General features: G+C 34.9%; 1 protein-coding gene across 16 annotated transcripts in view; it reads right to left on the reverse strand.

Moving 5' to 3' along the window:
* MYT1L (myelin transcription factor 1 like) overlaps nt 1-27,005 on the reverse strand; it is a 327,925-nt gene that overhangs the window by 64,927 nt on the left and 235,993 nt on the right. For 11 of the 16 annotated variants that reach the window (XM_035321970.1, XM_035321971.1, XM_035321972.1 and 8 more), the window contains 6 exons: nt 19,658-20,635; nt 14,891-15,025; nt 12,241-12,331; nt 9,878-9,985; nt 6,490-6,701; nt 404-651 (listed from right to left, as the gene is read on the reverse strand). In XM_035321970.1, the coding sequence (XP_035177861.1) occupies nt 404-651; nt 6,490-6,701; nt 9,878-9,985; nt 12,241-12,331; nt 14,891-15,025; nt 19,658-20,635 (1,772 nt within the window). Of the gene's footprint in view, nt 1-403; nt 652-6,489; nt 6,702-9,877; nt 9,986-12,240; nt 12,332-14,890; nt 15,026-19,657; nt 20,636-23,384; nt 25,776-27,005 lie in introns of those variants that run through there. The other 5 variants (XM_035321978.1, XM_035321975.1, XM_035321980.1 and 2 more) reach the window with 2 other exon arrangements.

Genomic DNA, 27,005 nt, shown 5'->3' on the forward strand with positions numbered 1-27,005 from the left:
GTCCCATATATGACTTCTAAATGAAATTACACCATTAAATCTTAATACTTTCATAAAATGTATGCATCACACAGTGTTTAGAAAAAAAATAAATAAATCTGTAGTGCAATTAAGACCACTTAAGCAACTCAAACATCTTATAGATCTCACTACTGAGACTTTTTTTTTTTTTTTTTTTTTTTTTAAAGGGAGAAGAGTGAGTACATGCTATCAGTATAAGCAGTTTATATACTGACTGTGATTTCCCGAGATACTTGTGAGCAATCTCTTTTTTTTTTTTTTTTTTTTTAAAGAAAAAAAAAAAAGATGTACTAATGTACTAAAGCTATTCTTCCTATCAGAGGCACAAAGCTCGTGCAGAAAAGATGAATCTTCATCAACAAACAGAATTACTGATTTTTACCCTCGCACAGAGATCCTGAGGCTTAGTGGAGAGGTTCTGAGGCATCTCCCTGCAGCGGGTGGAGAGATTCAGAATAGCAGTAGCAGCCATGTGCGCTGCCTCCATGTCATGAGTATAGTCAAAGCTGCTCTTGCTGCAGGTACTGCTGGCACTGCTGCCTCCACCACAACTCATATTGCTGCTGCTGCTAGGGGCATAACTGCTTGTTGTGCTGCTGGTTGGACTTGAATTCTTACAGTAACGTTTAGCTGTGGGAAGAAATATGACAAGGATGACTCAAAAGAACTAACATTCTGCATAAGTGAAGAGAAAAACAAATTGCTGGAGGTGAAATTTATAATGAGCAACAGTAACCATTCCCCCTTCCCTTCCTCCCCCCTCCCCCCCCCCCCCCAAAAAAAAAGCAATAGGAATGATGGCTGTATTTCTTGATTTTTGTCTATGATTTCATATGCTAAATATGTGAGTTTGTATGAAATAACCTTCTGCACAAATCTGTATGATGTGATCATGAATTATTCTGACAAAAAGGCTGGATTTATAAAAGAATAAAAACACAAAGAAACACTGCTTTTACCCCACGTATACAGTCAGACAGAAAGTAGGATCTGCTCAGGTCACTCAGTTTTATTAACGAGGGGCAACATAATGTTACCATAACATTATGGGACTTTTTTCATTGTTACGTGAGCAAATGTAATTGTAAGGCCTAACTCCCCAGAGCTACTGGTGAACAAGCCCACTATAAAGCTAATGGGCTTGGGTCTCCAGACTGAAGTGCTAACCGTATGTCCTTAAACACTTCACATTTCCTAACAGGTTCTTCCTACACCACATTAGGTAGTTAGCCATCAGAAAGGAGAGGAGGAAGAGAACATGATTAAAGAAGAAAGAAGGTGGATCCACACCATGGATCTCACAAAGGCAAAAGCAGTGGCTGTACAAATGGAAACAAATGTAGGTGAAACAACCCCATCTTCAAACATCTCAAGTGCCTACAGCTCTGTAAAAACAATACAGGACAAAGATGCTCCTGCTTGCACTGAGGACAGAGGCACTCAGCTGTATTCTGGCTGACAGAAACCATTAACGCACTGACAAAGCTCACTTCCATCTTATTTAAATACAATGCAGAACTGTTGCTGCTTTTAAGAACTGCTCTTTGCAGCCAAATGTATTACAATAATAATGCAAAACAGTCCTATTAGCCCATTTATTTCTTCAACCTTCTTCCCAAATCAACTATTTAAGAGCATTTCTATAAAATGCAAGACAGTGTTGTCTGGTCTCCTAAATCTAAAAGTTTATGTACTTTCATATAAAATAAAAGTCAAGTTCAGAGGATACATACATGGATATTACAGTGACTATTTCCCCTTTAGAGAGAAACATATACTGCAGAGATCATACCGTATAGCACAGTATAACAATAACCAACTAGCATGCTGATTAGAGAGCTATACAAAAAAAGGTCAGACCCTAGCTAGAGCTCTTCTGTGATGGGTTCCATTTAAATGCCAGACTCTTCAGGTGTATTTGTCTGAGCAGACATACATACAATAATCTGCTCCCATGAGCACAGCCCATTTGTGAAACACAGGCTGCTGTGGTAGGCAGGCAGGGTTCAAAAGAAGAATCTGAAAGCAAAATATCTCTGCTAGAGCTTATGTCATCCTTCTTTCACAACAGAAATCATGGCACTATTTTTACTGTAAAGGAAATAGTGTTTCACTTAATTCATAACAGATGGAGTTTTCTCAGGAAAGCCACATAATGCACAGGGTGTGATTTTTTTTTTTTTTTTTTTTTTTTTTTTTTAGTGAAATGAATGCTAAACTTTCACCACTTTTCTTTGTTTTGAACACATAGTAGCACTATTCTAGCAGAGTATCCACTAATAATAAACCTGTGAACAATTTCTCCAGAGTTTCATCTTTAATATAGTAGTCAGTGGTGGTCATTAAAAATTCAACATTTATCCATTGTTACTTTGCAATGGTATCCAAGACACACAAGAATTTTCCTATATTTCAGGAAGAAAATAATTGAATAATTCAGGTTTTACTGTGTTAACACAGCAAGTACACTGTACCGCTGAACTTGTCAAATTAGAAATATTTTTCAAAATTCATATGAACAAATAAGACTTCTGTTACTAGTAAAAAATGGTAGTTTTCTTATAGGAAGTCACATTTAAACAAACATAAGAGACATGCTTTATGGGAAATCATATATATAAGAATGTGGGTTAAATAAAGGGAGGGAAACAGGCAGCTTTATAGATAGGACTAACCGTCAGAAAATCATGCATGCTCTGATATGGACTCCTCTGTGGCCTTGGTCAACCTATATTATCCCTTGAACTCATTTTCCCTATAAATATAAAATTGCTTCTAAAATTTAGCTGTGTTGTGATTTACTTGCATAACACTTTGAAGCTGTAAAGTGCTATAAGCATGCTACATGATTGTTAGATTTTAGATTACCAATGACTTAAGCAAAACTTGGAGAGAAATGGCCATGGTCATTTTAAATTTACTGTAAGTGTACATTTTAAAACATGTCACATAGCCCAGTCTGTTCATTCCACGTTAGCTTTTCAGGATAAACAAAGATGACTAATTCATAATGAATTAAATCAAGTCCACCTCTAAGGGAGGGAAAACTAGATTGTTTCAATACCAGGCAATTCTGTTTGCTAGTAGCCCAAATCTGTGGCACCAGGTTTGAAGATCTGCAGTCCAGCTATGCTTTATGATCCAGCAGTGAAATCAAATGTGGAAAATGCTTTTCCTGTTAAATAATAGACGCAAGTCTAACCAGCTGCATATCCATCCAGCATGCTGGCCTCCCACTGGGAATGCCTAGGAGCTGATTACAGAGAACCTCTCTAAGTCTACAGGCTCCTCTTGCTAATTAAAAGAGGAGTGGAAGAGATCCCAACAACTTAAAGCACTGAACTCAGATATTTGGTATAGAATTAAATTCTACCCAGCCACCCTCGTCCTCAGTATTGCCTAAACACGGAATCTGTTACATAAATTAATTACACTTTCAACATGTTTTATAACTCACAGTGACAGATTCATCTCACCTAATTTCACGTATCTGACCTAGTCATTACAGGCTTTCTCTAATGGCATGGAAAAAAATAGGAAGTTTCAGGTGATGATTCACCTGGTCAGTTTTAAATATGTACTATGGAGGAGATGCTACCCATTGTAAAATTCTAGACATGGTCAAATGAATCCCCCCCTTAGTGTTTTCTCAGTGTTTTGATAGAAGGTCCCAGTATTGTTTGTGGGATGAGAGGAGCTCCTGTCATCACCTGAGAAACTGGAACAGTTGCTATCTTCCCTGCCTGCTGAGTCCAGATGTTCTTATCTCTGCTGTTGTATACCATAAATCCAATAAACCCAAGATGTGATCCACCATGAAACTGTTATCAAACACAAAGCAAGTCCACAAACACAACCAGTACTTACTCCTAAACAATTATCAGAGCATCCTATCTCACAATATAATGTACCCATTTTCTTTTTTTTTCTTTTTATTTTTTTCTTTTTTTTTTAATAATGTTTACTGAAAAAAATCAAGAAAAGAATCCAGAGGAGCTATTTATGTTCATGTCACTCACAACCATACACTACTGAACATATAATCTCTTTCTCCGATGATGAAAATACAATGCTCATTTACAATTAAAAAAAAGATCGAAACATGAAGTTATTGATTTTTCATGTCCTTAGACTATTTGTCTCACCTTATATAGTCAGAAAAAATAATCTACTGCTTACTTACAAGTACTCCAAATAACTTTGGCTTCCTTTCAGCTTTTTCAGTGACTTTTCAGAACTAAATCTGTTCTTATATAAATGTGTTTGCTGACATACATAATAGGTGTGCACTCTGTACCTCCATAATGGCTTTGGCATAATTTATTTTACACCCGACTATAAAATCAGCTAGAAATACTGCAAAATTTCTTGTGGAAAAGTGGCTCTTTCAAGCGAAGAGACTCTTCCTGAAATCACCTTCATATTCATTCATTTCCAGTAGCTATCATTAAAATCCTTGTCCGATTGCAAGTCAGTGCCAAGAATGTAGTTAATTGTTCTATGATTTTAGGTGATTTTCCTAAGGAACTTGAAAGCCCTTTGCACATTTAAGATGAACACAACAGAGTGGCTGTGTAATATTAAATACAGAGGGATCCTAAAGGTTTCACGAATATCACTGATTGGGTACAAAGAAAAACTCAAATGATGTTCTGTGTCTAAGACTATATCAGTATGGTCAAACAATACATACATCACTTGGAAACAGCTACAGCATATGACACCTGCTGCGGAGTCAGTGATATTTAGTAAATCCATAGGAAATTTGCCTTCATTTGGCAAACAACCTGCTCCAGCTGTAATGGGCATTAACTGTTCTGAGTACACAAGAACAACATATACTTGCTGTACCAGCATGAATCACATTTATCAGGGTCCATCAGTACTTTCTGGCTTAGATAACCGAGCAGCAAAACAATATTGCACAAATCTAGAAAGATTCACAATAAAAGTAAAATTTATTATTATACTAATTTATGTCAAAGGAAGATGAGAGTGTAGAAAGACAGTTAGCTGTATCACCCCAATCTTTCATTATTTAAGGCCACTGTTGAACTTGTATTTGATGTAACATATATTTTCAAGTTCTGATGATTTGGAAAAAAAAGTGTAATTTCTAATTCTTTGCTGAAATAGAGTCTTAAATGAGAAAAAATATATATTGCTTTTTTAAACATCAGTAATTTGATCCATAAATATGCATATCCACAGGTTCCTTAGCAATACACTGATTCTTCCCCTTCTGCAAGAGTAGACAGAACATACACACAAGAATTGATATCTCAATTTTTCTTATATTTACCTTATATCATTAGTTTACTAACTGCAGTTAGAGCTACTGCATTACCTTTAAGCTCTTATTCTGACATAGGCAAATGAGTGTATGAGAGAAGAAAAAAGGGCATTTCTACTCAAAAACGTGTTGCCTTTCATAACCCTTCTCCTTTCTGCTATAGTGGAAGAACATGCCTGTTGATTCTATGAGAAAAAAAAAAAATCCAAAATATCAGAAATATGAAGGCAGGATCTGTAACAATATTGCCTTTCTCCACTTACCTACTTTTGAATGTCAGAACCTGCATTCAGGCATCAGTATAAATTGTTCTATATAGTACATTTATTTCTGTTTTCCTAAACAAAAATCTGAGACTTGCTTGAAATTTCCTATGGTTGTCTGTGAATAGCATAAAATATTTTAACAACGACAACAAAAAGATAAAGACAAAGACACTGGTTTATTATATATATATATGTATATATATATATATATATATACTTGTATTGCTCTGAAAAAATCTTGAAGTCCTCAAGTGCTACAATCCAAATCCTCTATTCTTTATGATGTAGTTCACTTTTTCCCCTACAAAAATCCTCTTGCCTGATGGACATCATTGTCTTCTCCTAAACTGAAGTCATGTTTAGTCTAATTTTAAACATATTACTTATGTAAGGTTTTCCAGAGAATTCAACAGGTGTATTCACAAGGACAAAATGAGCAGAAATGCCTCATTAAATAAGTAGCAGTGATTTCTGAAGTGCAATGAGATACAGGTTTTCTACTTCCACGTCCCCATAGAGTAAGTATGTTATCTTTATGAGTTACCTGAACTACTGTAAAGAAGTGAGAATACTAATGTGACCCATGAGGCCAGGTCTCCCAGGTGGCAACATAACACAATGCTCCTGCACCACAAGAACTAGCTCTATTATTCAGCTTTTATTGCAATCTCAACACATCCCAGGAGCTTAGTACCTGGAGGTGTTCTTTTGCCAGTGCAACAATTGTGAAGCAAGAACCGAATAAAACAACAGTTTTTAAAAAAGCCTTTAAAATATCTTACACATGATAGCATTCCTCATAATACTATATGAACATGAAAACATGTCTTAATTGTATGATGCTTACATATACAACAACAAGATTAACTGCAAACTTGTCTCTCATGTATAAGAGTGTGCACCTCCTACCATCATATCCTTTGGGGGATATATCTCTGGATTGCACCTTGGGAGCTATGGCTCTCTTGCCATAGGCATGGTTGTCATAACTGTTATATTCAAACGTAGTCTTAGAGTATTTCTCTAGTTCCTTGGCCAAGTTGGAGCGGGGTGTGGTGGTGGGGACATTGTTTCTGTAGCCATACTGAGGGATCTCCAATTGCTTAACAAAGCACATGGGCCTAGAAATTAAAGATATGTAAAGTTTGTTAGATGCAGTTCAGTTTAATGTGTTTGTGCATAATTTATAGTTCAGATTAGAAAATCGTAGTTATTTCTTGTACTCAAGAGACAGCAATATATTACTGCATTTGCTTGGTTTGGTTATTTTCAGCAGACAAACAATATTTATTTTCTTGAACAAAGCCGTGACAAAACTAATTCTAATACCACTAAATGTATCCTGTACCTATTTTAAAATTCTGTTATAAATAGTTCAGGGTTTCCCTTTCCCCATGTAATTGCATCACATAGCAAACATTTTCTCTTTTGGGAGGTGAAGCAAAAAGGGGTAAGCAGACCAACAGAAGAAGTTTGGACAAATTCTTTTAAATGTCAAAAATAAAAATTAGCAGTGGAAGCTCCATTTAATCAATAGAGTTTCCTCTAAATTTCTTTCAGCAGAGTTGTATGCTGTTTTCCTGTATGTTTTCCAAAGGAGTTAGTCCTGTTTCATCCTGTTTTATTCTTCAGTATACAGATCCAGGTTAATTTTGAGAAATACACACAAGATTCTCATAATCTCTGTGGACTTTGAGCCGCTGACTCACAGGTCCTGCTCACCCTTAAATGCAAGGTTCTGGCAGGAGCTGCAACTCTTGCTACACAGATACACACATGAAGGAAGGTTCTGCGAATGAATACAGAATAAAACTATGAGCTAAATTTATCTTTCCTTTAGGGTCAGAGAAGATAATCAGGAAGAGCCCCAACTGATCTTTCAGGTCACTAAAGTAAGTTCTGAAATAGTGAAGGAATGTTGTAGTGAACTCCTCCACTGTCATGCTGTCTTCTGCATGTGGACACAGAACTCATCAGATCTCAATGTATAAAGTAAATAAAGGTCACATCCTGCAAGCTTTACCTACATAAGAAAGTGTAATAGAAATGGGTCATAGGAAGCAAATGCTACACAGTGATGCATGTCTACCTACTGCGTTTAGCAGGAGGTAAAGATGGTGAACAACACACCTGAGGTGCTTCTGCTGGAATCAAGAATCATAACAAGCTTGTTTTTTTATTTCTTTTGTTTTCTGTACTGCATTTATAAACAGAGGAAATAGAAGGAACATTCACAGGATCACAAATTCAGTCAAGACCAGAAGAATCATCATACTGGCTGACAAAATGGGATGTGATGTCTAGTAACAATTAAGTTTTGAATTTTTTTTTTTTTTTTTCTGAAAGATTTATTTTCATATAATTTAATCAGGATATGTATGTAAAGATCAGCCAAAAAATCTTATTATTCATACTATTCCCTTTGACTTATGTATGCTCATTTCTTTAGACAGGTTTCCCTCAAAATACAGGGTGCTCATGTATACAATGAGCTGATATTAATAGTATTTTGATCCTACTTCAAGATAATCTACACTTAGCTAAAAAAAAATGCAGCTCAATTCCTGCACATTCAATACAAATCCAAAATTTCTACAGAACAGAAGTCTTATGAATTTGACTTCTTTCAAAGAAATTTTAAATGCAGGTGGGATGGAAACTGGCATGAAGACAAATATTCGGAATTTACTCTTGGAGCATCTCTGTCTCCCCATCAGACACCTGCATGTAAATATTATAAATAACTCCCAAGTTCTTCATCTTAAATACTCCAATGACTTAATGGTAAAAGGGAAAGCAGGAGATAAGATGAAAGCATTGGGTGAACTGCCTGTAAAATTTGAAACACAGAGCAGACTCTCAAGCAAAGTTAAAACTGCTATGCAGCTTCCTAGGGAGTTTGCCAGCAAACTAGATGAGCTTTTGAGCAGTTGCCTTCTTTGTATGGCATCTGACTTCAGTGACTTCTTTCTAATGAGCAGTGTTAAAAACCACTGCATTTTTCATTTGCCTTTTTCCATAAGTGAGAAACTATGTTATTTCCTCAAAAGGTCGTTTTAAAGAATCTTTCTTTAAGAAAACTGCCTGGGATGCTATTTGAAAAAATAGCATAACTTGAATTAGGGACAGTTAGAACAAAATCCATCAAAAATAATCAAAGGAACGTAAAAAATGTCATTAAGCTCTACAAAAAATATTCTGCAGATGTGAACCATAATTCTGTGTTCTTAGGTATATTAGTGTTTTTTTGAAAAGACCATCAAGATTAGATGAAGTTTAAGAGAACATGCAAAGAACAATATTGTTAATATAGTAGAAAATTTTCGTTTTAAGCTATCCTGTCAGATTTTAAATCCAGAGGATAACGAAATACTAAGAAACCTACAGGATCTGTAGGAAATTCTGGGAACTAAAGCTGTGGCACTTCCTCCATGTTCTTCACAACAGCTGAGAGGGATGTACCTAATCTAGCCCCCAAATATCTCAGTATCCATGGAGAAATTCTGCAGCTCTTGGGGCATCACTGATATAAGGCCTGTAAAATCATGCAGAAGTCTAGTCCCTTTACATGTATCCTTCACACTTCAGCTCCTTAGAAACAATATTTTTTCCACCCAAATATCTCAAAAGAAGAGTTAATAGCACAAAGCTAGATACAGCTTTGGATAAATGCAGAATCCTATGTGGATGAAGAAAATGGGTATAATTATGTCAAATTGGTTCAAGGTCCTTCCCATTAAAAAATTTAGGATAATTTCTCTCTCTTTCCATCCTTCCTGGCAGTGAGTGGGGAAACAGAGACAAAGAACTACATCTGACTTTATTTTGGAATCTATGCTACACACGTCATTTTCCACGTGTTCTGTCAAAAGGTCTACTATCATTTTGGTAATGCAATAGGGCTTCTGGTTTAATTTAAACTGATATTTACTAGTAAAAGCCTGCTGAAAAAACCAAGACTTACCGGTAAATATTAGTTTATTCCCAAAAGATACCAACTTTTTTCACATTGTTCTTAGACTTTGTACTCCAGCAGTCATCTTTACACCAAACAATGCCTAAGACAAAAATGAGCTTTTCAGCTTTACATGTATTTGCCAAAATAATTACCAACCCTCCCCCATGTAAATTGAGTGGGAAATATATTCTGTGAGAATTGGATCCAGAAGCCCTAATTCTAACTCTTCTTTAAAGGAGATATATATGTATATACAATGTATATAAATATAAATTCTCAGATTAGGTGAATGTGTGATGAATTCTGCATAATAATAAGTATTATAGTGATTTCTAATACCTTAAAACCCGATCTGATGCCTGGTTTGATTTTGACACATCACAGTTCTGATGCTTCTCTTGAGCTTTAGCCAGTTTCTCTGCTGCAGCAATAGGACATCCAGAGAGGCTGCAATTACAGAAAGGAAATTTAATTGTCTTGTCCTGCATAGTTTCACATTATAGCACTGATCCAATTACTCCTTCTCCTCCTTAGCCTGCATCAGGAAGAATCTGAAGGAAAAGACTTTCCAAAAGCTTTTTGGTTATATGTATTTTCTCTAGACTTCCTTTCGTCTGTTTTCAAAGTTGAATGGTAGATATTATAACTGCTCTTCTTCTCTGACTGTATATCAGTAGATTATTTATGGATGTCAGCCAGTGAACATACCAGTAAGAGAGGAGAATATAACCTGGAATCTACTGTGCAGCTTTGTTAGCAGACTTGTGACCTTTACACATCTACAAATGTTGCCAGTGAAATGGCTGCTGAAGATGATTAAATGACAGTACCATTTAGGCCAAATTTTGTGCTGCTTCACACTTCATTCAGCTCCATTAACTCCAACCTTTTTGCAAGGCATGTAAATGAGTGCAAAATTTGGCCTAGGGTCTCTAAATCTACATCTCAAATATGTTATACTTAGTGTTTGTTCATGAATTTCAAGCACTAAGGTATGTTTCCTAATAGTAGATGATGTAACATGAAAAGAAATTGCACTTGAATTAAAATTCAGTTAAATTTGCAAATGCTGTACTATTATTAAAGTGACTAAAATATGCCTGATTCTTCTGGAAAAGATTTAGAACAGTGAAAAACAAGCATATTGATGCCAGCAGATGGTGCTCTTAGTGAAGCTGTAAAAACCTATGACCTGACAATGGAGGGGGTCCTTTTCTTGTCACAGTCTATCGAACACTTATGTGACCGCAGCTCTCTGTGTTCTCCACAGGAAAAGAAATTAAAATGAAAGGCAAATCAACGCATTTCCCAGATGTTCCTTTCTCCAAAGGGGAAAAAAATAAAAAAATGAAGCAGAGCAAAATGCCCCAAAAGCTGCAGAAAGAGGTGAGCACAGACTGCAGACTGCTCCCCTCAGCCCTTCCTCATTGTCCTAGATCTGCAGAGGGGTGAGAGTCATACCAGAGGGCAGCTGCTCTCCATTGACATACAATCATCTCTATTATTCTAGTAGATATCCAACCAAAATTGAATGCTGCTTTGAGCAGTAGTAAATCCCCAAAAACCTTCTCAGAGATTTCTGCTACAGCTAGTAGCAGCATCACTACAGAGAAGAAAGGGGTACTCAAGTTTCTTGATGAGGTACCCACGAGAGTCCAGGAGGCATGTAGTTAATAAGGGGAGCTCCAGTAACCCATAAGACTGAACATCCATCACCTGTGTAATCCCTTAAGCTTTCATTAACAGTAAAAAAAGGAATTAGATACTAGGAACTTTGCATCCTTTTACCCTCTACTCACATTTCCTGGATTTTTTTTTTTTTCCTAAATTGTAAGGAAATAAGCAAGACCTCATTATTTGTGGAAAAATTATGACATACTAGAAGTTATAGTAACATTTTGATATATATATTTTTGTCAGAATTTAAAAGGCAGTGACATCCCTTGTATAAGAATCTATTATTAATTTTAGGAAACTATCGAAAAGTTGTATTTTTTCTCAATCTTCCTTTGTTTGACTATTTATATTGAGCATTTTTGGCTTCTAATTTTTAAATTTAATGAGAAATTTTCATAATGTTTCTTAATCAAGCAAAATTCTACTTTAATTATATCTGTATAAAGATTTGGGGGTTGAGACTAATTTTTTTTTTTTTTTTTTTTTTTAATTGAAAGTTAACTCTTACAGTGTCTGTGTATTCAAAATGTTGTTTCTCATGTATAAAATATTATTTTTAGGGTTAGAGTGGAATTTCTCATGCATTATAAATTGTGTCTGAAGAGAGTGAAATGTGAGGACAAGAACTCTGCCCTAGTCTTGATGATATTGGCAGACTCTTCCTTGTCCCTGTGACAGAGAAGAAGTCATACTATTCATTTTACATCACTGCTAGTACCAATACAGAAAAAAAAAACAAAAACAAAAACAACACCACACCCAAAAACCTAACAGATGATTAAAATGTCTTCTGTGAATCAATTCATCCATACTGAAGCGAATGAACACTTGTCCTCCCCAGAAAACACATGAAAAAATGTTACTCTTTAAAGCAGATAAAGCACATGAAGCACCATCTGTCAATCTTAGAAACAAAACAACAGAACACACACTCACACTTCCCCCCCTGCCAATGGACTGCTAGAAGGGCTGCAGTTTGGAGGCACTGTTCCCTCTAGATTGGTGTCCAGTGATGGCATCCTTACCTTCGGTGGGAATTCCTGTTGCTATTTACGTGGCCCCGGCCTGTGCAGCCTGGTGTAGGACACTTAAGAACATTTTCATGCATGGCAAGAACTTGACAAGGAGAGTAAGAGAAAACAGCAGAGTATGAAAACAAGAAAAAAAAAAAATCAAATCCCAGTATATATGAAACCATTTTAATACAAAGCAGGATTCATTAACAACCAGCATTCCTCAAAATACACATGACACACATAGCCAATAAAGCCTGATGAGGGAAGTAAGTATTGTGACCCTATGCTCTTTAACACAGGGCAACAGTGAAAGTTAGGTTACAGAACCTATAGTCAAATGTATCTTCAGTGCAACAGTGAAGCAGAAGACTTCCAACATCTTCTTCATACAAAAACACTGAGCAAACACCAGCTCAATAATAAACTGTGAGCTAGCAACAATCCAACTAAAAAATATGGACTCAAAAAATTATTTCAGGAAATGTATATGTGCTCAAAATATACAGCTTTATATACACAGTATCAAACTTGAGAATGAAAATCTGCTCTCAAGTTATACTGGTAGAACACTGTATTATTTTAAATATACCTCAGCACAACCCTGATTAGAATTTGATACTAACTGTAAGACAACCCAGTTGATCTAGGGCCCAGTTCTGCCCACATCCACATAGAAATACCATTCATGTCTATATGACGAGCAGAATTGGTCCTTTTATTTTAACTTGCATTGTCCACAGATGTGAAAATTGCAATGGATAGTTTATTATTATTATTTTAAAGACTGAAAACTTTTTTGTTTTAAAAAAAGCAATTAAAAATTGAGGGATGGTGGAAAACAAAACAAAGCAAACAACAACAACAAAAACAACCTTTGTAAAAAAGAAACAAGTGGTACAAGCTTAAGCAAATAAACTGCTTTACATCTGCATCCATTGCAAACTGGATGGAAAATTTACTCCCAAAGCTGCTCAGAGCAACTCTTTTTGGAATCATAAAACTCAAGCTATGAAGTGCCAAATTATCAAGAGCTTTTTAGTATCACTAAACAGTTTTGTATGATGTGAGACATATCTGAATCCATGTCTCAGAGCTGGATTGGCAGTATATCATTGTATGGAAAGAGGACATCCAGCTCTTGCAAAGTTCTGGTTTTCTCATACAAGAACTAGTCTGGAAGCCTGTATTTAGTTCTCACTCCAAAAAAAAAAAAGTTCTAATAAAATCAGTTAATTCCTTAACTGAGTAAAGAACTGAATAAAAGCTGTTCAGAGACTCGAGAAATTAACCACATATACTGATTAAAAGATAACCATCATCATCACCCCTTCATCAGCGTATTAAAATGTGTATAGATGCAAAAGCTTTACTCTGAAATTCCTACTATTCAAAGCTGTTCTTGAAACATGCTTCACAAGGCCAACATCACAGGAAAAAATAAAAAGATGAGCTCACCTTTTTCATTTTATTACAAGTGCATGCAAACAGTTTAAAGCTATATTCTTCTTTGATTTACAAAGTCTTCTAAAGAGCTTTTTATTTACCACTTATAAAAATGAGAGAACTTTGAGCAACTGAAAAAATATTTGTGCTTCAGAAAATTACAGGGTCTTGTAAAGAAGATAAATGAATCTATCTGTTCTACTGTATTCAGAGATCAACCAAGATGCAGCAGTTTCTTAAAGTACTTCCTCATTACTACTAAGAGAAGCAACTCTACCATGAAAGAGGAAACTTACGTCTGCTACTCTTGGTGTGCGGATCTATTTCCACTTTTCTGTCCTTCAAAATCTACTTCCCTTTGGAAATTGGGGAACATTTAAGTCCTGTCTTTAATGTTTCCTTTAATCATTTATAAATCTATTGAGATTAGGTCCATAAGTGCTGATGGACAGTGGGGATTTTAGGCTATAGGATTCAACGGAATACCTCAATTTTTAAATTAGTGTGAAAGAGAACTGTATCTTAGGTAGATGTCTGTCTGGCATATAGCAACATAGAGCAATTAGCTTCAGCAGAACTATGCCATTTCTACCAGCCAAGGTGGTGACGTCTAGAAATGGAGCTCTCTGCCTTCTGATTAATGTCTCTGTCTGGATGGGTGAACCTCCCTCATACAGAATCCACTGACGTGGCAGGAAATTCTACCCATGTAAATTACAGGGAAATATTGCCCAAAATCTTGAGGTGTGTAACTAAGTAAACAGTCAGATTGTAATTTTTACTAATATAAATTAATTTAAGATAAACTATGTTTAAGACACAACAACAACAAAGGAAAGGGGCTGCAAATTTTTCAAGTACAATTATTCCTGTACAAGACAACAGGGGCAATTGATGTGACATCAGCACGCAGAAGTAAAAGCAGTGCACATCTTCTTGAAACCTTTTTCTCTGTTAACTGAATAGATCTATTTAAAAACAACCTAGCATTCTTAAAATCAAAGAATACAGCTTTAAAAGTTGTTCTTTTAGTGTAAAAGTTAGTAGAGAATGGAAATGATGGAATAAAGGAAAAAGTATAACACAGAACAGTTGACTAAGTTGAGACAAACCATACTGAAAAATAAAATTAATTTTTAAATAAAAGGTTTATAAAGCATGCTAGAAAAATCTTTGTAGTTTGATCCCCACTTTCCATGAAACAATGTGAACTTACTTTCTGGAGGGACCCTATCTTTGTGTGGGCATCCTGACAAACTGCGGTGATGGGGGTAAAGCCCCGTTACATGGCCAGTTCCATCACACCCAGGGGTAGGACATTTGCTCTCTTTCTTTTCTGTTCTTGAGGGATCTATAATTTACAACAAATGTGTCAAGTGAATGATGCTTTACACATTTCTGTAAGAAGGTTCATTTAATCATGTCATTTACTCTTTGGTAAATGTTTTTTTTTTTTTTTTTTAATGAAAACTAGAAGAAAAACAAAACAAACAAAAACAAACAAACAAAAAAACCTTTCTACTTAACACAATTTTGTCACTTTTATCCCATTATCTTCTTTTCAGACTGCAGGCTCCTATGATCATAGCAGTATCCATTCAGAGTGATTGGAAAGTGACCATTTTGTAGCAAAGCCAGACCATTGTCAATCAATGTTCTGCTGGCAAGCATCAGCTCAAGGGTGTAAGGTCATTTGGAAACTGTTTAGTTGGAGTTTCCCTTCTTTATTTTCTTATTTGCCTGATTTATTAAATTCTGCAAACGTATTGTCATAGAAGTTCAATGTCCTTAGAGTAGCAAACCCATCTCTTTAACATAATGATTCAATGATTCAGCATAAATAAATCCCTTTTCCAAGGTTCTCTGAGCAGATGACTCTGTTTTCTTTAAATTCATTATAAAAAGTGAAAATATTCCTTTCTCTTAAATAAATTATGGTGGGGTAAACATTGTAATCAGAATTAATGAAAGTAGCACTTGCTGTGTAAATTTGTACCATTACAAAAATGCATATATAATTATTGAACATTCATATGCTTAAAAGGTTAATGATCTTTTAGAATGTTGTTGGATCTTCTGTCTACAAATCAATGAAAAGTCTGAACAGATATTTTTTCAAGAAAATAAGGTTTTCTGCCAAGAAAGTGGAACTGCTTATGAAATTTATCTTGAACTAGAATTTGCTCACATACTTTATCAGCTTGTTTCCTTTTACAGAACATCTTTAAATAACATTCTTAGCCTTCCAGCCCAGCAAATGATACAAATCACATCTCATCGTTTTGATTACAGTTGTCAGATTTTGGAGACTATTCCAAATATTTATATTAGTATTGAAAGAATAAAATTCAGGATACTCTAACTGCTACGATTTTGGATCACAATCAGACAACATCCCCTTTCCACCTTTTTTAGTCCAGCCTCCTTTCAATACCCAATCTGAACTATCCTCATTTAAGTATTTTTTGCTGCTCTTGTCATTGCTCTGCTTCAGGAATTATTCTTCTCTGGAAAATAAGATTTTGCTACATGTTTTTTACAAAGTCTTTCTTACATTAAATTCCATCCCAGCTTTAATAAATGCAACCCTCAGTACAATCAGTTGAAATTTCAGCACTTGCAGACCTTCACCCACAATCCATTTTTTAAAACATGAATAAATAGAATCCAGAGCTCACATTCAGTTGTAGACTTGTTTTTCCTTGATTTCCCTCTAGTAGTTTTATATGAATATACCCTTACATTCAAAGTCCATCCGAAATGCCTTCATTTAAGAGAAACTCTTCAGCTCTTTTCAAATGACTCTCCATGTTTTAAATCAATTCTTCAATTTTAATGTGATATTTAAACCTTGGATTTTGCAAATGGAATCCCTAATTGTGAAAGTTTTACTTTACTTAGCCTGCATCACGTTAACTGTAGTATACAGTTTTTTTTATTTATTTTTTTTTATATTTTTCCCCATGCTCTTTAATGATAAATACACATACATATCCATCTTCAAAATGCTGTACAATTATCACAACACTCTTGGAAATACCATAATCTTATACTTCATGAAATTGTAACAAAGAGATCAAAAAGTTAAACCCAAGGCCACAAAAGGAGTGAAAGTCAGAGGAGGAATTAGAATTCTTGCAAGATAGGCCTGTGCTGAGACCACTAGAACAACAAGCCCACAGCTACATACATACACAACTCTAAGCAACTCTTCATGTCAAATACTTTGGGATGTGTAAAAGTATTAGATATGTGATTAAGTAATGTAAATGAAATATAAATTATGTAAATATAACAATATTCAAGGACTGCAAAAAATGTAGATGATTAGTAGACCATAATGGCTTTTTATAGATTTTAAACTAGAGAAACTTTAGCTACTCCATGTTGTCGTAACTCCACTGAGGTCAATGAATGCATTCTAATTTAGAGCACCTGAGGATCCAGACACTTACATCTTACTGTGTCAAGTAAATAATCTACAGTATTCAGGTTTTTATGCTGTGAGGTTATAGCATGTTATCAGATCTTTAATAGCCTTTATGGTCTAATGAGTCAGAAAAGATGCTGTATACTATTCTTAATGATTTCAAAACTCACATAAAATTGTACTTGCAAAATTTCCCATTGCTTTTAATGGAAGACGTCTGACTAAACTTTTCATAACTTTTTACAAAGCACTAGATACTCTTTTGTAAATCCTTTCCTGCTAAAGGGGAGAAATATTGCATAGTTTTATTTAATTCTGCAACATTTCTTCGTTCTTTGTCACAATGGGAGTATTGGCTGAGTGAATGTTGCCAGAGGACTCAAAAGGTCTTAACCATAAACTTCAAAAGAAAGTTTAGACAGTTGTTTAGACAGTTTTAAACAGCAGGGAAAAATTAGTTAGTGGTCCTTTAGTGGTTGTTTCAGTGACTTCTGAAGCAGAACTCCTCAAAACAAAAGGCAGAGGTATTTCTCACTGCAAACCTGCATACCCGAAAAGTTTCCACTTAACCATATCATACATCTCTGTGGATAACTCTTCCAAGAGTATTTGGAAGATAATATGTGAGTTCAGAACAAACAATATAATCAATTGCCTTATTTAAAGCTTACTCTCTCAACAAGTGCAATAGCGTTTCTTATGTTTTTCAAAGTAAAGAAGGAATTGTTTTTTCTTTCTTGCCTTAAAAAAAAAAAAAAAAAAAAAAAAAGTGTAGAGCTATCCACTGCACAAAGTTTCTTGGTCCAAACTACCACAACATTTAATGTTGTCTTTTGGGTCCTTGGCTAGGGTTTGGACCCATTATTTTATTGGTTCAGCTGTCAAGGGACAGAATGGTTCAAATAAACTTTAGACTTTACTGAAATATTTAGTCCATACTTTTGCCATTTTTAGAGATAATACTGTCTTTCTGGAGACAGTAGATCAATATGCAGAAATGCTTTCCTATCCATACAGAGACTTGAAGGGCTGGACATTACCAGAAATAAAAAGCTCTTGAAAAAATAATAATGTTTTGTCGTGTTTTCTGTGGTTTTATTAGAGACACATATTCAAAGGGAAAAGGCACCTAATGTATATCATATGCGAACAACATTTAGAACAACATCCGCATGGCTATGCAGTAATATACTAACTAACATTGTCTTCCCCAAGTACCCAAACTTACTAAAGCATTCACTGGATTTTTTTTTTTTAAAAAAAAAAAAACAACAACAACACTTCACTAAAATCCGTAGCACAAGAGTATTTGATAAGAGTAATTTCTAAGAGACTGGACACTACTTTTATTTAAGTTTTGTAAAAAAAGATCAAAGCCTTTCTTGGACCACGATATTGCCTACCTGAATTATACAGGGAGATCTTAGGGAATTACTCTTTCAAAACAAGGAATTATAAAAAGGAGGAAATTGCCAACCATCTCAGTTCATTTTCAGAAAGGAATCCAAGTATTGTTATAACAAATATAAGATGAAACCAGTCCCTGCTTATCAAGTCCTAAGAAATACCATGTCCTTAACTTCCACTAAAGTCAATGGGAATTAAGGGTGTTCAGTGAATCTCAGGATATACTGAACAATTTATACAATACAGCCCTACATGTACAGATGTTGATACATTAAAGAGAGGTGTGGTAATATAAAAACACCATCACCAGGATAATCCTGTAAATTAAAATGCATTCTAAAGGTAACTTTTAACTTTTAGTCTGTTTTTTTTTTTTTTTTTTTTTTTTTTTTTGTTTTATTTTCTTTTATATTGAATTATGGTCAAGGCAGCACCTTAACTGTTTCCACAATGGAATGAAACCAGTGAAGTGGAATGCACATAAGAAAGAAATTGCTATTGATCTCAGCCCAGGCCACACCATGCCTTGCATAGCAAATGGTTTCCATTACCTTACTATCTTAAGATAATTAATGTGCAGTCACTGCCCCTATCTTATGTTATCGGTCATTCTGATACTGTTCAATTTCTATCAGGCAATTCTACATTTTAGATGGGAGAGGCTTCATCAATAACTGTCGTTTGATGATAATTTTATAAATCACGATGCCACCTACCCAATCCAACCTGTAAAATATGCACTTTAAAGCTGATTGACTACCTGCTACATAAAACCCCACTCCCTGATATAGTTTGGTTTTAGTAATTACCATAAAATGTATTAAATGCTTGAGAAAAATCTTTGCCTCTTTCAACATGATCTCTTATTTGCTTTGTTTCCCTGAACAGTTATTATTATTTTTTTTTAATTTAGCCAAATGATATTCACTGAAATACTGTACATATTTCTAACATTGAAGAATGAGTTACTATTATTTTTTTTTATAGCCACAGCATGACGCTATTTTACAATCATGCCACACTACTATAATTTAAATAAAGTTCCCATTTTGTAGAATTAATAACTTCATTTCAGAATTCTATGCAAACTTAACACGTTAGCTCACACTTTCTCATGACATAACATACGGTATATAGAAATATTACCTTTACCATAATATGGCTTTTTGACATGGCCGTCACTGGGTTTAGGCTTCCTGTCATCCCCAGAAAGTTGTCTTGGAGACTGTTCCTCAAATGATCTCATATTATCCCTCCTTCCAGCTTCCACTGCCATTTTTTCTCTCATGGCTTTTGCTCTCTCAGTTTCCAAAGCAATTGCTTTCTCAAGAAGGGTTAAGTTACCTTTTGTCATATCAAACACTTCTTCAGACCTATCTGAAGTAATAGAGGTGGTATCATCGTCTCTTTCATGACAACCATCCTCCTTTGCACAGCTAGAAAAAGTCCTAGATCTGGGGCTCAACTGTTCTTCAAGCCTCATTAGGTTCATCATATCAGAGTAATTCCGGTCTGGTGTTCTTCCTTGGAAGTCATCTTCTTGCCTGACATGCTGACGAGTGTTCATGTTTTGCTGTTGATTTCTTTCCTGTGGGTTTGTCTCACTGAGTTTCCTAGCCAGATCAAAACACTGGTTCCTTAAGCACTCCAAACTGCTGAGACACACCTCTTCATCACTCTCCTCCACCATTTTTTCCGTAAGTCCATTGTTCACAGGCTTCCCTAGCATTACAAAGTTCATATTCCTATTATCTTGCTGTGAAGTATTGTCTGCATAATTTCTGTCATTAATGTTTTCTGATAGCACTACACCATGTCCTTGTGCTAGTAATTTAAGGGAGTCCACTGTTTCCCTAACAACATCACTGTCTAAATCTAAACTCAGCTCACTTTTCCGACCAATATTTTCATTTTTGTCACTATCATCTTCCAGACTATTAGATGTATTGCTGTTCATTTCTGATTCTGTCCTGGCTCTGTATGCTGCATCCTCTGCAATTTTGCCAAGATTTAACAATGACTTGGCCACCAGTTCATCGTAATTATCATACTCATCATTATTGTTATCGTCTTTTTCTGTGTCTTGCATTATTCGAGTATTGTGACAATTCATTTGATGGTCTTCTGCATAAAAAAACAGAAACAAAGAAAGAAACAAAGAAAGAAAGAAAAAGGAAAAGAAAAGAAAAAAAGTGGCTACAATTGGAACTGTTGTTGCAATTGCATGGACAGAAAACAAACTGCATGTCAAATATTGTTAATCATACAGCAATTCTATTACACTAAGGCCCATGTGCAGTTAAGTTTTATTAAGTGAATTTCTCTATAGTCCATAAGGCTATTTTTGTTTATTTGTTATTCACATGAATTTTTTCACAAGTATGATAAGAAAAAGACAATCAAAATGCTAATTACTAGTACTACTAAAATATTATGGCATAAAAACTTATGTCTCTCCTTTCACTCCTAGGTTTATAGTTTTATGGGGTTTTCTACAATCATATCACTAATATTACATAATTGCCTAGGTTTCAAACTTTTCTCACTCCTGTATCTCCTGTATATGTGGAAAGTGGCAACAGAGTGAGTACTACTGGATTTATTCTCTCAATGGGAGAAAGAATATACAAGAAAGAGAAAATTAGAAAATTGACACTTTTTTTTTTTTTTTTTTTTTTTCACACCATACAAACCATTAACACTAGATAACCAATAACTATATGTAAAGATCAAAATAACATTTTACTTAGTGGATCCATCAGTAGAAACCAAAATCTCTCAGTTTAGCTATGTAAACTGTGGAAAAGTAAGAATTTTAAAGTAATTGTTACATGAAGCGAAGATAGAAGCAATGATATGCATAATACAATTTTAATTTAATATGCTAGCTCAAATTATATGTTCATACATGTATGGTAGGGCTGTTATTTCTACTACCCTGAATATTGTAACAGAATGATGCAAAGTTACTATGTTTTACTTAGCTTTGCTTTAGTAACTGCTGAAAAATGGGGCAACTTAATAAGATGGAATCAATGTGAGGCCCTGAGGGTGAGATTCATTTCACCTAACTTCGGATATGAGTAAGGTAGGCATCTGTACCCCAGTAAACTACTCAAAAATCCCGTCCTTGGTCAATACGAGAAGCAGACACTTTAAGGCTATAATCCACCTGATTTGGTTAAGTTATCTTCCTCAGAATAAAATGAAGCACACAGAAGTGCTTGTTTCTCTTCACTGACAATAAAGGGGCTCAGAATAGATGCCTACCTTAAAGATATCTGTATTTGGTCAGATGAATATCATCCAGACATCATTTTCTGATATCTCATGTTAAATCAGAAGTTATCTCATTCTTAGACCCATTCTTAAAACAGATATACATTCACCATTATTTACTAATGAACGTCTCATAAATTCTGTTTTGATTATCAGCTACCCAAGCAATATTTAAATATTTAGCATCACAACTTGAAAAGAAAGTTCCTAAATCTGTCATTAGGTTGACATGCTAGGCCAGTTTTTCAGCTGGTACAAATTGAAAGAAATCAGTAGAGCTAGGACAATTAACACCTGCTCAAGAGCTAGTCCATCAATTTGTAATATCAACTTTTCAGCTCAGATGTATTTGCAACACTGTTACATCTAAATACATAGCACTTTCTAAAGTATGACTTTTATGTTTTGGGTTAAACAAAACAAAGCAGGAAATTGCAGGTTGTAGGTGGCTTGCATACTAACATTTTGATGATAGGATTTTTTTTTTTTTTTAATAAAAATAATTTTTAGGTCAGTGGACAAGATAATAAATCAACGTTTTAAATACAAAGCTCAATAGCACAATAATTAATGTTTCAGCCAAAGATAGTATGCCTTCTACACAGTGGTTAGGGATCCTGGGATGATAGTAGGCTGTAGTTAAGTGGCAGACCTGATAGATGACTAGGTTACGTCTAGAAAAAAAAAGAAAAAAAAAAAAGAAAAAAAAAGTAAGCTCTAAGTGTATAGTATTATAAAATTCATATTATCTACTTGAATGAAATGGGAAGATAATTAGCAGGGAAGGATGTATGTTATTTTTACGTAACAATTTATTCTAAGTCAGTAGTGAGTTACCTATTTACTGTCAAAGGTGGTTTTATTTTAGTTGCTCAAGATAAAAATTACTCATATGTATGTTCCAGTTGCTAAAAAATTAATTATATCAGAGTATCAGTTTGTTAGTATAAAAGTAAAGGATGCCACATATGCTTCCTATTTGAAAAAAATCCACCTTGAATGTCTGCATAGAAGTAGGCAGTTAAGGATTACTAGATAATTAGTTTTTACTATTTGAAAAGCAAATGTTTTAATACATTGATGATCATTTTCTAAAGTGAAATGTAAAAACAAATCCCACAGTAATTTAAATATTAAGGCTAAAATCTATTGCCAAGAAGGTTGCTCAGTAAACTTCTGCTTTTACGGGGTGCTTACTTTAGTTATTTCTGATGGGCAATCAGATGTAGAAGAAAGAACATCAAAGTAATTAAAGACAAAGTAAGTTATATGTCCAGAACTGACAGAGCCTTTTCATTTAGCACGAGGCATATAGAAACACTAATGAAATAATTCCAACTTTAGCAGGATACTGAAGTATAGTGTAGGAAAAAATGTTTTCTTGAGCCATCCAGAGAATTGTTAAGGTATGTAGTAGCTATACTATAAAAATTTTCAAAATGTGAAGAATTTTGAGGATTTTTTTTCCTAAATAAGTTGCTCTGTGTTTGTGTTTGTGTTTACATGAATGAGGGTCATGTAAATGATCATCAAGGGAGGAATGTATTATAGTTTGCCTCCACAACAGTGAAAAGTCAAAATATGAATCACGTACTGTATGAGTGAAGACATGTAAATTCCTTTTGAGTAGGTGAAGTTGGGTGAAAGCTGTAACTAATATTTTTATTCTGTTTGATTGGTTATATCCTTTTCAGAGCTCCTGCCCGTTCAGTCCTAAAAAGAAGAAGAAAAAAAGGTGGTGGAGGAGAAGAAAGTGTAAAGCATGAATTCTTGATGAGAGAGGGAGGAAAACAAAAATATTTTAATCTAATTTCATTCCTCCTCTTTTAATTTTTGTCCTTTTCTTGCATTTTCTTTCTTTATCAAATATTTTTTTCATGTTTATCTCCATGAAGTAGTTAATTTCAATGAAAAGGATATCTATGTATACTGTACCATCTTCTCCAGATTAGAGTCTGTTAGATCCTGAGACTTCTGGCCTGCTCTAGTGAAGCACCTGTGTCACCTGTTTATTAAACTAAGTGTTTGAGTACTGAATTAGCTTGTGTATTAGTTAACGGTACTTCTACAACATATGCCAGCCCAGCAGTTCTATGTGAACCTATGTGTCTTTTCTTTTATTCAGCTCTGTAAATGCAAATCTTGTTTTCACTTCATGTTTCTATGCTTTGTAAGATCTAACCTTTAACATGGTAACAACCTTCATACTATGTTGTTTAATGGCAATTTGCTAAATGACTGTAAAGCATATAGCACTAAAAGCGTACTCTACTCCTTACAGAATTTTTGGAACCTCAAACTGCTCAAATTGCATTTTTTTTTAATTTGAAGAAGCATCTGAGTTTGTCTCAAAAAGAAACAAGTTAGCCAGTCAGGTGAAGAGTGGATGCAGTCATCATATCTTTTTTTTTTTTTTCTTCCCTGTAAGTTTTAGGGTTGTGTGGAAAAGGAATATGCAACATAGTTTAAAAAGAATATCAGATTATTTTAGCCCTCATTCCCAGAATACCATGATGATTTAGATATTCCTGATTGCAATATTTGTTCTTTTTAACTCTCAATAGATAAGATAAATGACAGGCAGGGAAATTATAGTGGAGGGTATGTGGAGTAGCTTTAAAGAGCTGGAAGCCTTCAGCCACCTGAACACAAGTGCACTTTTGTATGGCACTAAAAAAAAAAAAAAAAAAACTGAATAATTTGGTTTCTTGTTGCACCGTTCATCCAAGGATCTCAAAGCACTTTACAAACTTTATGTTAAAAAGCCTCACAACACCCCTGTGAGGTAGGTATTTTAAGCCCATTTTACAGATGGGAAATTGAGATACAGAGAAGGTGAGTGACTCCTTCCATGTCATACTATGAGTTATTGGAGAATAAGGACTATAGCTTCCAGATCCGTGATTGCTTCCTCTCTTTGTTCCTATCACATATATATGTGAACAATTTTTTTGGCAGAATAAATGGCTTGCTATGATTTTAGTGTAGGGAGTCATGCAAAACAGCACCCTCATTTTGAAAATTATAACATACAGCATTTAGTTTGAGAGATTCTGCAGAGAGAGGCAATGATACTTCAGTTAAACCAGCTACATTCCTATCAAAGACCAAAGACTTCATGAACAAGATTTTCCAAATCTGTGGTCTGTGTATCAAATTACTCTCTTTCTCCCAAGCATGGGAAAACACGATGGCTAACAAGCTGAACCTATATGTGGTTATATAGGCTTCCTGCCCAGAGAAACAGTTTCATTATCCATGCATTGTTGCCTGTCTATGAATGCTTTACTGCTCTTGCTACTGTCACTTGTCAGTTCCTAAGTGCTCAGCATATGATACTACTGTGCTACCATTTTTCTCCTAAGCTGTAAAGTGAGTTGCATGCATATTTAGCAAGTCAGTCTTGGCACAAATGAATCCCAAATCTTGCAATGTTACAACATCACATGGGGTAGGGGGCTGTTTGCACATTGAATACTCCTCTGGAAAAATCTACAAGTAAAGAAACTGAGAACGTACAAAATATAGTGAGCTTCCAACAGCTGACATGGTTTTGGTTTCATCTCCACCCCACACCGAAGAAATAGAGCACACATATAACTCTACTAAGCAAAATCTCTAGAAGTCTGAATACTCTTATTGATAGGGGATTTGGAGCACAGCCCGAGCCTTCAAATTTTTCTGTTTCGGGTACACACTGAAAACTGAAGTTGACCACGTGCAGTTCTTCATCTCTGCAAAAGTTCCTGAAGTACTTACTGAAGTACTGAAATACTTCCTGAAGTACTCAAATAATAACCAATATTCAAAGTAAAATAAATGAAGAGCAGAAGTCGTTAAGCATAGCAAGGAAGGTCTGAGCTAAAGAACACATCATATAGCACAATCCAGTATTACAAAGTAGGAATATAAAAGTAGGACTATAGAGCAACCCCGTACATACTTTTAAATATTGTACATAATTTGCTTGCTTTGTATTTTTACCATGTATTTTTTTTATCTTTTTTCTTTTTTTCCCTGTTACATTTTGATCTTTTCATTTTCTATGTATTCCACTTTTTAACTTGATTTGCTCATTGGAAAAATCAGCAATACCTTTTTTTTTTTTTTTATTTTTTTTTTTAAATGAATTTTTTTCCTGTTCAGGAGTGTTTACTGATATACAAAAACATTTTTTTTTTTTTTCCCTTTTCAGTATTAAAATATATTTGAAATAGAAACTAAAATAGAAACTATGAATATTAATAAAATAGAAAATATGAATATTAATAAATTATTTTGGCATATCAGCATTTTCAAAATTTTTGATTTCTACACAAATCAGTGTATTCTCATCTAAATGCATAGGTGTTTGTATATAATCAATGCCATGATATATTCTTTTTTCTTCACTTAACTTATCCTTGCAACCTGTTACTATGCCTTATCTCTACCAGACCTACATGAATAGCATCCTAATCTGTAAGTATTCACATGAGATATTGGTAGAATACAGAGGTTCTTACTTGGGTTATTCCCACTTATATAACAGAATCAAGCAGAAACTTGAGACTTTCTCAATGAAAGTGAGAGCATCAGGTTTGAGAGCATAGGTTTGAGAAGGAACTCACTGAGAATATCTGTGATCAGAGTTGGATATGCTGGGTTTGCAAGAACAGTACAATTTAGCCAGTCATCCACACCTGGTCCACACTTCTTTGAGATCCATAATCAAGTTCAGTCAGCACTTAACTGTTTTAACCTGATTTCTGGCTGGACAAATAATGAGATGGCTTTATCTGATGGCTGGTATTTTTTTCATCTTTTGCTCCCCAGGAAGTCTATATGAGGGAAGGGAGACACTTTCTCATAGCCTTCTAATGACTCAGCAGAGTATGGCAGTTTCTTGCTTTCTTTCAGGTTTCCAGAGCTCAGCAAGGCAACAGGCAATGAAGCAGCCAAAGCTATTCTCCAAATACTGAGATACAGCAGGGAGACAGCAGGGGATCAGAGGACCACCTGCACCAATGGGAGAACACCCACTCAGACAAATCTTTGATATGGAGCTTCTACATGGGGCTACTCCAAAGGTTGCTTATGAGACAGAACCCCCACCTATACCCCTCTCTATGAGCATTGTTTTGCAGAAGATGCAACCTGGAGAACAAATTTTCAGTTCACTAACATTTTCTTTTTCACAAACAAGAAAAGCGAAAGACGGGTTGGAAATTCTTAC

This window comes from Oxyura jamaicensis, chromosome 3 (genome assembly GCF_011077185.1).
Source record: "Oxyura jamaicensis isolate SHBP4307 breed ruddy duck chromosome 3, BPBGC_Ojam_1.0, whole genome shotgun sequence".
NCBI lineage: Eukaryota > Metazoa > Chordata > Aves > Anseriformes > Anatidae > Oxyura > Oxyura jamaicensis.